Below are 13,773 nucleotides of genomic sequence, written 5' to 3'. Positions count from 1 at the left end.
ACATCTACAGTATCCAATCTCACCGCCGCCACTGTGTTTAATCTCACCGGAGGTAAACAAACCGTCCATCCAAACTAGCCCTTAGTCTCTCTACTTTTATTTGCTTTGATTTGCTATTTTTAGTCTCTTTGTTAACTTTTTTTTCTATTAGCTCTATTAAAATATGAGGTACAATTACAAATTTAGCCTCTCAACTTTTATAATTTTTGTCAATTTGACCTTTACTCTTTTTTATTTTTCTTTAATTATAAAAAAATTAAAAATTAAAAAAAAAATTAAAGCTTAATGTTAACCACCACTAAATTACAAATCATTATTCAATTGATTATGAGTTTATTATTACATAATTAAAAAACTAATTTTCTTAATAACAAACTTTGGGAAAAAAATCGCTCTTTTTCAACTCTTCCTATTTTCTTCTATTATGTTCCCTCAACTCTCATGATTGTCTTTTGAAACCGAAACAAACAAACAAAACTTTCACTCCCTTTTTTTCAATAAATCGAAACCCCAACTCTTTTTTTGGCATGATTTCCTTCTATTTTTCATATACTCATAACTTTCTTTGGTATGAGAGTCTTGAAATATAATGAAGCATTATTTCATAGAGGGTTTTTCACTAATATTTTGAAAATAAAGTAAAAAATTTACTTAAAATATTTTTTTGTGCTCAATAAAACAAGGACATGCAAATCGAAAAAGAAAAAAAAAAAAGTGAAGAGGAATTTTCATTATTTATTTCCAATGTCCTTTAACGGTTTGTCTCCCCCCTCTGATTCAGAGTCAAATTTTCCATATTTACTTTCAACCTCATCCAAATCCAAATTCTCACCCAAACATGACTCCTACTTCAATTCTAACTTCTGAATTTGTTTTTTTCATTCTTTTGTTATTTTTTGCAATCTATCTTTTTATTTTATTTTAAAATATGTATAACAATCACCTAAAGTAAACCCTAATCTAGTATTAATCTTAAGATGGTTGTGAAACTCTATCTTGTCACCTAATCAAACTTGAAAAATAAAGCTAAAAAGAGTATTTAAAAGTTAAAAACACGTAAAGTAAGAATGTGGATAAGTTATTTCGTTCAAATAATTTAAAATTGTTGTTGTTAATAGGTAATTTGATTAAATCAAAAGTTTATGATTTATTTAAAATTGAGGTTAAATTTAATGATTTCTAATCTAATTACCTAATATACATTGTCGCTAAATAAGAATTACAAGTTAAAATTTCTAGCAATAATGATTAATAGCATTTCTATCTTTAATTTGTTGGCACATATGGGAAATATTTATAATTTGTTATTTTTTCTATATACATATATACTTTTAAAGTTTTAATAATTAAAGCAAAATAAAAAATGTAGGGATTAAATTGACAAAAATTGTAAAGGTTGAGGAGTTAACTTTGTGATTGTACCTAACTATTTAACAAAGTAGAGGGACTGAAAATGAGCAAATCGAAAAATAGAAAGACCAATTTTGAGCAAATAAAAGTAAAGGGACTAAATCTGCACAAACCGATAAGTACAAGGACTACCCTCAAAAATTAATCAATATAGATATTTAGAATAGATTTATTATTATACTAATCAAAGTAAATTAACAAAAAAAAATCAATATTGTGATTAATTCTGAATGTATCAAATATTTTCCCTAAAAATAAATATCAATAAATATAATTCTTTAGGAAAAATAAATACAACTGAAGATAGCAAATCCTGTTTGGCCACCTGAGTAACATCAGCATGCAGGGAAATTCAGCACTTGGCTAATATGTCTACAACAGCATTACATTCCCTGTAATTTTCAATGACTTGTAGAAAATAAAATTCGATAAAATTAAATATGACATTATAAATCTATTTCATAAAATATTCATATATTTTCCCCATTTTTTAAAAATCCCACCCTCATTTATCAATTAGGTTTTTTATTCAAATAATATAAAATAAAAAAATAAATACTGAAATAAGATAAGAACCTCATTATATACGTATCTGGACAAATTCAACAATTACACTACCGATGCCTTTGAACAATCAAAATGTATGTTTTAAATTTTTTAATATAATTAGTTATATTAGTAGTAGTTCAGTATTAAAGCATGTTATTTTGTTAAAATCCCCCAAAATCAAAAGAAATGTATATTTTATTTTATTTTTTTAGTATAATTAGTTATATTAGTATCAGTTTAGTATTAAGGTATGTTATTTGTGTTAAAAGGTTAGTACTAATTATTTTACATCTTTGATTTTTTTTTTATATTACAAACACTTGGATGGTCCCTCCCTCCCTTCCCCCCCACAACCGAAGGTACCCCGAAAAAACAGGTATGTATTTTTTTTCTAATAGTATAATCATTAATAATTTAAAATTGTGTTAAAAGTTTTTTTTTAATAATATGTTAACTTTGAAAATAATTAGAAAAAAATAGTTGTCGTTATTTTTATATTGTTTATTTGTTAAGTCGATGATTAAAATTTTAATTGTTTGTGCAGATATTGATATGAGTTCTTTAATTACTGCAGAAGACCACATAGCAAGGACGGTCCATTTGCCAGTAAGAGAATTTTCTAATGTTGTACATATTAAAAAAAATGAATCAGATAATTACCCTTTTTCACAATTTGAATTCCTTGTGGAAGTTAACTGTAATGTGCCGGATACATGTCTTTAACCATTGCCAATATGCAATTGCAGATGGTTTTTGAATCAAGCTTGCGGTGGTCCTGCGTCATACATCTAGAAATGCATGTATGAGGCCCAACATATTTCCGTATCTCCCACTGCTAGGACCTTTGGATAAATACAACTCGTACCCGCCACTTGCGCCTTTCTGTCAACTTCCAACACTCACCAACATAGATCATCGGTTTAGAGTTAGCCATTCAGTAGTTGACAGGCACCTTCACACTATAACGCTTGATGGCATCAACACACTCGTCTTTGCTCACGAATCTTTGACCCATGAACAACACTTTCGGTTCAGGATTTTCTAACATCAGGTGAGCAGGTATTATGTCTAGGTACTCAGGAAACTCGAAAGCATGCGCCGCATCAGGATCGACGATCAACATATGGGGCCCGAGATCATTGCGTATGACGATGCCACGACTCGAGTTTTCGACCGAAGGGGCGTGATCATTTCCATCATTTGCTCCTTCATCTTTGATATCATCTGGGACATCGTCTAAACCGGGGCCACTAAAATCTTCACATTCGTGACCAGAACAATCATTATTATCAGATCCATCTTCACCAAACACATCAGTTTCAATAACAACTGGATGTATCTGTAATCCACCACCGTACTGATTTGAACAACCAACGTTAAAATCGTTGTCAAATTGAGCACAGACAACCTCCTATCAATAGACGCTTTGGGAACCTTTCTACGCAGGTTTTTAACTCCATATTGTTGACTTAGCTGAGTTACATTTTCAACGGGCTCCACATCTGTTAACTCAGCAAACAACTGAATCGGTTCAGTGTTCACCCTCCCTGGCGGGCAATACAATGCCACCATTGTCTCGATGTCGTCATTGTCTAAAAGCTCTATCTCGGTAAATTTGATAAGATTTGACGAAACTGAAAATTTATAGAATAGTTTCGTCATCCTCCTTCCACAAGACGAGAAATTTTTTCATTGACCTTTTATTTCATATCACCGACGGACACATTCCTATCGAATCTCATTCCTATCTTCTAGTGAGTTGCAAAAATATAACCAACGGTTCTCCATTTTTTTCTGAAACTACAAAAATACAACCAAACATCTTACTAAATGAACAATACAAAGTAAACTAACAGAATTATAATAATTTTCATAATTAACATACCTTAATACTAAATAAAAGAAACTTTTAACACAAATAAACTACTATTAAAAAAACTAATTATACTACTAAAAAAATAACCTTAATACTAATTAACCAACATTTTCTTCTTGATTTTCGGTGGGGGACCTTCAACTGGATATGTTGTTTTTTTTTCTTTCGCGTGGTGACTAATTTGGGGGGGGGGGGGGGTTTGGGAACAAACTAAACCCCCCCCCTTTATAATGAAGAAAATAATATAATAATACTAATTTTTTAAACAAAAAGCAAAAAATAAATAAAAGGGTAGTAGAACCCGGGCTCGTGATTGACGGGTCACATCGATGGCAGGCAGCACCGGCTTGATGACCTGCCACCGATGTGACCCGTCGATCATGGGTCCGGTTTCAATACCCGATAAAATTTTAATTTTTTTCCAGTTAAAAAAACATTTTATGATAAAATATCAAGGTGTCGCCTGACACGTTGGCGACACCAATAGACAAAATATATTTTTTCGTTTTAAACGTTTAAAAATATAAGGTATTTTTTGGTGTCAAATACTGGTGTCACTGATTGTTCAGGCGACACTCAAAAAAATTATTATTATTTTAAATGTGATGATTGAAACAATGATTAGTGACAGAGGAGAGGGGAGCCGCCGGTTGCTCAGGCGGCACTGGTGGTAACACTATTAATTTTACCTAATTACGTAACTAACGAGGTGTTTATCCTATTTCAATATTTACTTTTTTATTTTATATTAAAATAAGTGAATTATGTAATATGATTTATTAACTATTATAAAATTTTATTACATATATATTTAAAAGATTAACATAAAAATGTTTAAATTTGTTAATTGAATTGTATGAGACAGTTCGTTCCTGAAACAAGTGAAAAAGGTTACAAGATAAAAACAGGCAAAAGAACAAAAAAGTCGGCCATCATTTCTCTTTCTCACATTTATATAAATTTTATTACACTTCGCTTTTTTACTAATAAATAAATTTTTATATATTAAATTAAATAGTAAATTAATTATTTTATTAAAATTTTATCAATTTTATTATTAAAAATTACTGTAACTGGAGAAATAACCAAATAGTTAAATATAATATGACGCTACATAATGGATACAATTTTAACAAAATAATTACTTTGCTTTTTTATCTAATATATATGAACTAATTTAATTTTTTAAATAAAAAATAAAATATAATTTAACTCTTAATACAAAAATTTTCATTCTATTAATTAATATTTCAAATACAAATTAGTACGTCTATATTCTATAATCCATTGTTGCCACTTGGAAATTAAAATTGAAGCTTGAAAAAAATAACAAGAAAAATATTACAATATAACGAAAAACAAGATGAAACCATACCTGTAGAAAAAAAAAAACCCAATAATTCCACCAGTTTTTTTATGATTACAGACATTAATTCATTACAAGTTTAGAAAACCCAAATTAGATTTTACAATTTATTTTACTTAAAACATTGAAAATTTCATGTCTGTCGGATATATTAAAAACTGTAATTTGGTTTGAAAAACTTGTTGCTGAGTGGCTTTGTGGTTCCATCTCTAACAGTAACACCTCCATTTTCACCTGTTTCAGCCTCTTCTTCTTGACCCTCAAAAGCTGGATGACTAAGAATACTGTTAAACAACTGCGTTCCTCTCAACGCATTCGTCAATGGCAGATGCCCTTCCGGTGTTTCATCATTGAGTTCCCAAATGAACTCATCGGGAAATGCCCTGTAATTGTATTGTTCGATTTCCGTGTCGAGCTTTTTCATCCACCCCAGTTTGAGGAACAACTTGGTGAAGTCCTTTTTTACTTTTTGCCACTGTCTTTTTTGGACGCTGTACCCGAATTTGTTGTCGCTGTGTTTTTTCCAAAGTTCGTCAATGGCTTTGAGGTCATTTTGGGAGATAAATTGGACTTCGGAGAAGAAGACGTAGCCGCGCTTCTGAGCTGCTTCGCCGGCTAGAAGGATGAGCAGACGGCGGGTTTCTTCGTCGGCCTGGCGGAAGTTTTGATTGGAAAGGTGGTGTTGGAGGGTGTCAAAGGAGATAGCTTGGGAAGTAGTGGTGGATGTGGTGGAAGAAGGAAGAGAGAAGGTGGTGGTAGAGGAGAGAGAGGAAAGAGTGTTTGTGGTGGAGGTGGAGGTGGAGGAGGAGGGGGGTTTGAGGAAGAAGGAGGAGGGTGGAGGAGGAGGAGGAGGAGGGGTGGAGAGGCGTTTGAAGGAAGAGGAATGATGGTGGTGGGGAAGGGTTCTAAGAGAGTGAGTGGCAGCCATGGTTTTGTTTGATTGTGAGGGAACTTAAGGGGGGAATTGAAAGGCTTTTAAGACGATGAGCTTGTGTGGGGACTTAGTTTGATGGAAGATAAAAGATTAGATATGAGAAATACATTGCACGATTCTGATTGGTCAGCTTTGGGTGAGACTTATTATCTTTTTATTTCTTCTTTTAATAATCACACTAATAAATTAAAAATTATTCTAAAAATAGAAATTAAAATTGGCAAAAATGTCTCTTAATCACAAGCCGGTCAGATCGATTTAATGAGAATTAAAGGGGCATTGGTTTGTTTATCTATTATTATCATTATAAATTTTCTAAAAAAATCATTATATTAGCAGGGTAGTTGGAACATCCCACTTTCTCCGATTTTGTTTTGGATAATTGGATGTTTGATGGTAATATGTCTGGTACGTTAAATCGGCTCACCGATAGACTTAGGGACGGGAATAAGTGTGTTTATGGCTATATTAATACTTGCAAGAGACAGTTGCTTCGTGAATTAGCTGGTGTTCAACGAGCTATGGACCTTTCCGGTTCTAATTCCCTAGCTCAACGTGAATTGGAGATTCATGCAATGCCGGAAAATGTCCTTCACTATCAGGAATTGCTTTAGAAGCAAAAATCAATGTGTGATTGGTTAAGTTTAGGTGATCGTAACAGTAAGTACTTCCATAGGCGCACGATTCAGAGAAGGAAATTTAATAATATCACTGCCTTGTGAAATTCTGATGTGAATGGATCTTTGTGCTGAAGATTTAAAAGTTGAAGTTGTGGTTTACTTTCAAAAGTTATACAGTGAAGTTCTAAGCCTTATGGGGAACTTACCTCCAAGTGGTTTTCCGTAGCTTGAGACTAAAGATATTGATTTCCTTGGAAGATCAGTTTTTGATGAGGAGATTAAAAACGCCCTTTTTGATATGGCCCCATTGAAGGCACCAGAAAGCTATGAGTTTCATGCACTGTTTTTTCAGAAACAATGGGTTACTATTGGAGGGGCTATCTGCGAATGGGTAAGGAAGATCTTCGAGGGTAAAACTATTGATTCGGAACTTAACAATACCCTTATTGCCTTAATCCCTAAAGTTTTGAATCCGAAACACTTTTCATAATTCCATCCAATCAGTCTTTGTTCTGTCTTATATAAGCTGATAATGAAGGTGATAGCAATTCGGTTCAAGAATGTTTTTCCTAAGATTATAAGCCAAAAGCAAGCGAGATTTATTGTAGACAGGAATATCGTTGATAATGTCATCATTGCGCAAGAAGTGTTGCACTCGATGAAAAGTAAAAAAATCACCCAATGGATGACAGTTAAAATAGACTTAGAGAAAGCCTATGATAGGATGCGATGGGATTTTGTGGAAGCTTCTCTTAAAGCAACAACTATTCCAAACTTCCTTATAAAATTTGTTATGTTGGCTATTTCGATGTCCACCATGCAGGTGTTGTGGAATGATGTTCCAACCACTAAATTTAAGCCTATTAGAGGAATTCACCAAGGGTACCCTCTTTCACCTTATATGTTTGTGTTGTGTATGGAATGGTTGGGTTATTGGTTTCTTTCAGATATTTCTTCTGGGGAATGGAGTCCTATTCGGCTATCTAGGAGAGGGCATGCTCTATAACATTTATTTTTCGCAGATGACTTGGTGATTTTTAGTAAGGCAGACTTGAGGCACAATAAACTTCTTAGAGACTTCCTATTACAATTCTGTGAATTTTCTGGGCACAAAGTTAATGTTCGGAAGACTAATATGTTCTTTTTTGTAGGAGTCAAAGAGGATCTTGTAGGGAAAATTAAAGATATACCTGGATTCCAACCTATCCAAGATCTTGGTCATTACTTAGGAGTTCCTCTCCTTCAGCAAAGTATCACTAAAGGTACTTTGAGTTTTGTGGTAGATAGAGTTCGGAAGAAGTTCTCCAATTGGGAAGCTAGAAAACTCTCTTTTGCGGGAAGGGTTACTCTTGCACAGTCAATTTTACTTTCTATCCCAAGTTATATCATACAATCCTTAATGGTTTCAAAAGATGCCTATGAAGAAATTGAAGGAATGGCACGACAATTTATTTGGGGTGCTTCTGTTGGCCAAAGAAAAGTGGCGTTGGTAGGATGAGATGCAATATGCTAGCTTAGGTCATGTGGAAGTTTTAGGTTGTGCCATCTCAGTGATCAAAACTCGACTTTTATGATGAAGCTTGGTTTTAACATTATCACCAAAACTAATGCCTTCTGGGCTCGTGTACTTTGAGCAAAGTATGAGATCAATGATAGATTGTCGGATTGAATTTTGTGGGGGAAAAGCTATTTTCTATGGAGATCTATCTCTAAGGTATGACCTTTACTGTGTGATAATTTGATATGGTTAGTGGGAGATGGAAACAAGGCTCATTATTGGGAAGATGCAATGGTTCCAAATATGGGACCATTAATTAAACATGTCCTTGCTTGTGCGAATGTCGTTTCAGATTACAAATTGAGTGAGATGGTTATGGAGAATGGCACTTGGAATCTTGACCTTTTTCGAATTTGGTTGTCAGAAGATGTTATTATGCGCATAGTTAACATTCCACCTCCAATGCCTTCTGTAGGACCAGATCAGATTTCTTGGTCACATTCCACAACAGGGATTTTCTTTATTAAAAGCGTTTCTTGGATGATGAAGGAGGGGTCTTGGAATGCTAAAGATGCAATTTGGAACATAGCTTGGAAATATCCTGGGCCCCAAAGAGTGAGGCATTTCATCTAGATTGTTCTGAAACAGAGGCTCCTAGCAAATGTCGAAAGAGTTAAAAGGAAGATTGGTTAGGATGAATCTTGTCCCCTTTGTAGGCATGGCTATGAGGATACACTACATGTGCTTCGAGACTGTTTTGTTGCGAAGGATGTCTGGCACCAAATTATCCCATCAAACCAACAAGGTGTTTTCTTTTCTAGCAGTTTAACATATTGGTTGACCTTTAATCTTAACACAAAGAATCCGACGTGGGCTTGTTTGTTTGGATTATTAGTGTGACATATTTGGAAGAATAGGAACACCTTCATTTTCCAAGGTATATCCATGAACCTGATTGAGGTTGTTAAGATCTCATATAGTTGGGCCAACCGGTATAGCTTAGTTCACATTGATGTGTCGATGTTGGGGTCAGCGCCACCCCGAGAATATTCATGACCAAGTACGTGTTTTTACCTTAATTCTGATGGTGTTGTTTAGAAAAATTCTGGTCTATATGCTATAGGAGGAGTGGTTCAAGATGGATTGGGGAATTGGGTCTTGGGATACAATCAATTTTTAGGAAATTGTTCGATTTTTGCTGCTGAGTTGTGGGGTATTCTGGATGGTTTAATCCTTCTTTAGAAGCAAGGTTATGATAGAGTCTTCATATAATCTGATAATCTTGAGGTAGTTAAAGCTATCTGTGATACAAAGCAAGCTGGAGCAAGTATTTCACTGGTTAGAAGAATCCAACAAATTTTATCTCATGAAGACAAGTGGATTGGGCAACATATTCCAAGAAAGGAAAATCAGGTAGTAGATGCGTTGGGTAAATTGGCCTTTGCAAATGAAGAAACTTTATGTTTATTTGATGCCCCTCCCATGGAGATCCAAGTTATTTTAGATGCAGATAAAACGAGGAGTAACTTATCCTTCAAGTACTTCTTTATAAATCTTTTGATTCAGTTTAGTTTATTTTTTTTACACACAAAAAATCATTATAAATTTAGGATAACTGAAAATATGAATCCAAATTTTAATATTGTGGCTCTATCCACAAAAGGGCATTGGTATTGTATAAATGTGGAATACATTACTTTAAGACGGAATTGAATGAAATAAAATAAATCAAAATCAATGAAAATTTGAATGATGCCCAACTAATTGATTGCCATTAGCATTAAGTATCATCCAAGTATAAAATATAATAAATGCTTAATAATAAAAATAAAATCAGACGATAGTTTTGATTAAAAATAATTAAAAATTTTAAAATAAAAAATTTAATTGAATCACCGATTTAATTAATTGTTTAATGTACCAATTCCTAATTTAATCAATTGATACTCCGATCAGTTCTTGACAATTCAATTTAAACATTATTGCATATTTAACCAAATATATCATAATTTATATAAATTAAGAGATTAAACAAGCCTTACCATATCCAATAAATTTGGTTTAAAACAGACTTTTCTTTTCAAGTATTTTCGTTAATTATTTTATTGTATCAAATGTTATAGGCCACAATGAATGTATACACATTTTTGAGGACTAGGCTAAGCTCTAAGATGTAGCTAATTAACTCTCTAATGATTAACTTGCCTAATTTGGTACACGTCAAACTAAAATTCCCACCAATTATCCTTTCAAAGTTTCTTTATCCCACTAAAATAATCATAGTTGTTTACTAAATTTTAAATCACCATAAACCCAAAATAGAATTTCTACACGAATCCTCAATATAAAATATGAAATATCATTCTGTGAACTTGAAGCTGGTACTTTAATGTTTTTAAAACCAGATTAGTTGTTACCAAACTGATCAAGTCACTGATCAATTCAACCGACTTGATTAAAAAATTATTAAAAATTTATAAAAAATATAAAAGAAAGCTTGATTCAACATATTCGAACCCATGCGCAGTTCAACCAGTCCAATATCATTCTTTAAACCGGCTCACAGTCCAACTGATTCGATTAACAGGTCCGGTTAAAACATCAACCATGTCCTTAGAATATTTTTTTTAAAATATTAAAAGAACAGTTAACAAGACTAGTGGAGTTTTATTTATTTATTCCACTAATGGTGGGCAAAATAAATATCCATATAGCATTACATAAAAGAACATGGTATGAGTAATTTCGAAAAAATAGCCAAAATATACAATCACACTCATGAAGAAATTACATTCAGAAACTCAAAGAATTACAGAAAAGTTAATTTAGTTTCGAAGAAATCACGAATGTGCAGATTATATTGTGAGAGAATCAAAATGCAGACCTTGCCAGTACCATCCCAAACAATCAAACACACAAACAAATCCAAATAAAAAGCTCAAAAGAGCCATCAAAATGTATTTATGCTCATAACAATCCGCAAATCTTCACTAAACCAACCACAATTTCATCTAAAAAGCAAAACCCTTTCAATGATAACGTGGATTATGTTCGATGGCATGCATGTATGAGTGAGCATCGAACTTAGAGAACTTAATCTGTAAAGATTCGGAATAGACGTGACCAGGCTAAATAAAGGTTGAACATTTGATCATTTTAATGCTTACTGGAGTTCTCCTTGAAGTTTGTTATTTTCTGAAGCTATTTACGTAGTGTTGTTGAAAAAGTTACAAAACTTATTCCCCTCCTAGATAGATATCTACCTTAAAAAAATATTCATGGTGACCAAGACATCAGCTATGGTGATATATGCATCAATAACATGTACTCATAAATGGTAAGGCCAAACATTGTTTTTACATAAACCAACGAGAATGATTAGCACTAACCATCAGTTTTCCCTAATAAATTTGTCAATCTGAAAGAAAGGTTATTTGAGGCTTTAAGGATACAGGTAAAGTGGGGGAAAGATGAACTTGTGAGATTTACACTGCTTACCTTCCTGGAAGTATGAAAGAGAGTATATACAGTCCAGATTCTCGGTGTCACTAATAAGAAACGATAACCATCTATGTTTTCATGTCTCACAAATTTTAACAAACTAAAACCCATGGCTTTGGTTTGACGACGATGATGATGATAAAACCCATGGCTTTGGTTTGACGATGATGATGATGATATTACCTAGAATAGGGCATATTTTGACTATAATATTTTGTGATTTTCTGCTTCTCTAGCATGGAAGTTCTCAAGAACTTGGCAATCAGATAACATGAACAAAATCTAAGTGCACCTAAATTAGAAGAGAAGAGAAGCTATCCACAGATTCTGAAGTGTTCTAATACATGCCAAGTAAAGATCCTCGCTACTTACGTTAGTACATAGAGTTGTTGCGTGTCAGTGAAAGGTAGAAGGGCCTGAGTCATCTGAAACCCTCAAATTATAGCACCGTGCCAAACGTCGAGCAGCTCCATCAGCCATCAAACTATCTATCATCTCATACTTCTTGTAGTTTGCTTTCAGAGTTTCTCCTTGCTGCTTTGCAAGCTTCTCCTCCTTTTCCAGTTGATGCTTCAGAGCAACAAGTTAACAAGTTCACTATGAAAAACAATATCTTACACACCTTGAAATGAATGGATTTTTATACAAGATTTAGAATTCACCTTGAGCATCACCGCAGTTTCAGTAGCATGCCTTTTCACCAGCTGCTTAAGCTTGCTTGCTACCTCGAAATCGGGGTCGGCAGTGTCCAACCAACGGATACGTATCTGTCGGCCGGGCTTTCTCGGGCGATCACCAAACATCTCTGCCACAGCAGCACGTGCCCTTACAGGCCTTGGCATTCCAGACATCATGAAGGGAAATTCTGACAATGTAGAGATGACAACTTTAGCTTGCTTTTCTTTCTCCATCTCCACTAAAGCGCATTGCGGCATGTTCCGTGGCTCCAGATAGTTTGGAATGAATTCAACACTCTTGACAGTTCCATACTGATCAAGAGCGGTTCTCACGACTGACTCGGTTACATTCGGTGATAGGTTGTCCAAGTAAACCGTCCTCCTCACCTTCTCCTCGAAAGCAGCATACTCATTTTGTTTTCCAGACTCCATTTAAGATCAAAACCTAAAAGCCCGACCATTCAATTGGACAAATCAAATCCTTTTCCCGAATTTCCAAGACAATAAAATCTTCCAGACATTCCAATAAAATGTGACATTCCTAAAGTAAGGGTCCATTTGGTCCTTATCTTTTTTTTATATATATTATTTTTAATTTACTTGTTCGAAAGTTGTTATAAAGAAAAATCAGAATTACTTCAAAGATAAATACAAATGAATAAATCCACAAGACAAATAGTAACATATTTGTTTCATATATAAAACTAAAATCATAAATTCTGATCTTGAAAAGAAATTAAGCCTTCCCTTTTAAATCCATCAAATTATAGTTTCCTTGTCATAGATTTTTAATTCAACACAAATAATATAAAATTAATTCAAAGAAAATAACCTCTTATATTTCTCTTTAAATCTAGCGGAAGAACAGAAAAATAAACAAAAAAAAAATGAACAAGAAGAAATTCTGAAGGAAAAAAATATTTAGCGGAAAATCAAGAGTAAAGATAGTGGAAAAGGTACCTTGTGTTATAGGCCGAGCAATGAGGAGTGACGGAAGCGAGGCTGTCGGGGAGTTTAGTGAAGGCCGCAGAGCGAGGAAAAAGCAAGAAGAGGCACCGGAAACAGAGAAGTGAAGGGGAATTCAGTGAAGCGAAGAAAGAAGAAAAATAAGAGGGAGGAAAATGATCGCAACGGGAGAGACAAAGAATACGGCGGTGGAGGCGGCGACGGCAACAGCAGGGATAGCGACGCCGGTAGCAGGATATTTGAGAGAGTGAGAGAGGGGTGGGTAGGAAAATTTGAAAGGAAAAAAATTCGAAGAAAGAGTTTATATTTAGATTTAAATAAGAATGGACAATTTAGGAAAAAAGGAAAAACAAATGATTTTATATTTAGATTTAAA

The 13,773-nt window shown here is 33.7% G+C and overlaps 2 protein-coding genes across 2 annotated transcripts; both read right to left on the bottom strand.

The window, feature by feature from the left end:
• Positions 1-5,050: 5,050 nt before the first annotated feature.
• On the bottom strand, positions 5,051-6,149 carry LOC105776163 (tetrapyrrole-binding protein, chloroplastic). The gene has a single exon (XM_012598679.2). It carries the CDS (start codon positions 6,127-6,129, stop codon positions 5,353-5,355), a length of 777 nt encoding a protein of 258 aa, XP_012454133.1. The 5' UTR covers positions 6,130-6,149; the 3' UTR covers positions 5,051-5,352.
• A 5,442-nt stretch (positions 6,150-11,591) lies between these two features.
• LOC105776164 (hypothetical protein) lies at positions 11,592-13,671 on the bottom strand. The gene is made up of 3 exons (XM_012598681.2): positions 13,392-13,671; positions 12,417-12,876; positions 11,592-12,324 (listed from the first exon to the last, which is right to left on the bottom strand). Exons 2-3 carry the CDS (start codon positions 12,861-12,863, stop codon positions 12,151-12,153), a joined length of 621 nt encoding a protein of 206 aa, XP_012454135.1. The 5' UTR covers positions 12,864-12,876; positions 13,392-13,671; the 3' UTR covers positions 11,592-12,150.
• Positions 13,672-13,773: the final 102 nt, after the last annotated feature.

The sequence above is a fragment of the Gossypium raimondii genome, chromosome 10, assembly GCF_025698545.1.
Source record: "Gossypium raimondii isolate GPD5lz chromosome 10, ASM2569854v1, whole genome shotgun sequence".
NCBI classification, from domain to species: Eukaryota; Viridiplantae; Streptophyta; class Magnoliopsida; order Malvales; family Malvaceae; genus Gossypium; species Gossypium raimondii.
This window is presented reverse-complemented; position numbering and strand designations above follow the sequence as displayed.

Excerpts from the sequence above, each read along its gene's own strand:
- LOC105776164 (XM_012598681.2), bottom strand. The coding sequence starts at position 12,863 with ATGGAGTCTGGAAAACAAAATGAGTATGCTGCTTTCGAGGAGAAGGTG. Across the intron at positions 12,325-12,416 it reads AAACTGCGGTGATGCTCAAG|CATCAACTGGAAAAGGAGGA; the intron begins GTGAATTCTAAA and ends GTTGCTCTGAAG.
- LOC105776163 (XM_012598679.2), bottom strand. The coding sequence starts at position 6,129 with ATGGCTGCCACTCACTCTCTTAGAACCCTTCCCCACCACCATCATTCC.